At 41.0% G+C, this 1,026-nt stretch overlaps 1 protein-coding gene across 1 annotated transcript in view; it reads right to left on the minus strand.

Moving 5' to 3' along the window:
- Positions 1 to 601, minus strand: part of KLHL20 (kelch-like family member 20) — a 25,015-nt gene extending 24,414 nt beyond the window's left edge. The window contains 1 exon segment of the mRNA XM_009079360.1: positions 541 to 601. Within this exon segment, the coding sequence (XP_009077608.1) occupies positions 541 to 563 (23 nt within the window). The 5' untranslated portion in view covers positions 564 to 601.
- Positions 602 to 1,026: the final 425 nt, after the last annotated feature.

A 1,026-nucleotide genomic window follows, 5' to 3' on the forward strand; every position in this document is an offset into this window, starting at 1 on the left:
TGACAGATAATGTTTCTGACACAACCACAGCAAGAACTCCCCTGAATTAAAACTTCAGCTGCATCTTCAGCTCATTAGAACCGAGGCAGCTGGCAGCCATAATTAGAAAAGGAAATCTCCTTTCCACCCAAGACCTCACCCCATCAAATTCCTTTAGTTAAGGGAAAAAATAATGCCCCTTGGAAATCAAGTTTAAATTTATTCCCAGGCAGTTTATTTTACACAATTTGAATACCCAAGTAATTAAATACTGAATTTTAAATATGACAGTAAATGGGGGAAGTAGGAAGGGGAGATAGAGAATTACTATAACTTGTCCTTTATATTCTCCCTGAAAGACATCTGGTCTTGTAAATATTGAAAACTAAATACATTCAAGTAAGGACTAAAGAGGAATGAGTTATTAATTCTTCTAGCCAGGCTTTTAAGAAAGGAAAAACCCGAACCAAGCAACATTTTATGGCCTAGGCACGTACAAAACCAACTCACATGACTTACCCTATTTGGGTAAGAGAAGAACAGTTGTTTCTCAGGTCTTACCTGCGCATTGGCTTTCCGTCCATGCACCGTGAAGAGAAACCTTCACTCTAAGCTTCAAGACCTGATGCAAAAGGAGAAAGAGAAAAAAAAAAATGATTTCTGAAGGAAAAGAACCCTCTTGCCTCTCTTCAGTCTGCCTCTAAGACAACAGAACTGACCACAACCACATACTAAGAGCCTTCGAGCTCTTATCCAGCCATAAATTCACAGCCCAGATGAACAGCGCGTGGACTGCAGGGAATAAAGCCGGAGAAAACATCATCAAGAGGTATTTTCACCACGGCTGCATAAAGATTCCTTAGGCAAATGGAACACACACATCGTAAAGTCAGCAAGCCTCCCTGAATCCTTAAAACTGTTCTCCCAAAGGGAAAAATCTCTGAAGGAACAAGGGTACTCAGTCTCACTGCTTGCTCAGAGCCAGGAGGTATCTCTCCCTTACACATTTAGCAGAGATTTAAGGCAGGCTGGCACCTAATAAACAGC

This window comes from Acanthisitta chloris, unplaced genomic scaffold (genome assembly GCF_000695815.1).
Source record: "Acanthisitta chloris isolate BGI_N310 unplaced genomic scaffold, ASM69581v1 scaffold17387, whole genome shotgun sequence".
Lineage (NCBI taxonomy): Eukaryota > Metazoa > Chordata > Aves > Passeriformes > Acanthisittidae > Acanthisitta > Acanthisitta chloris.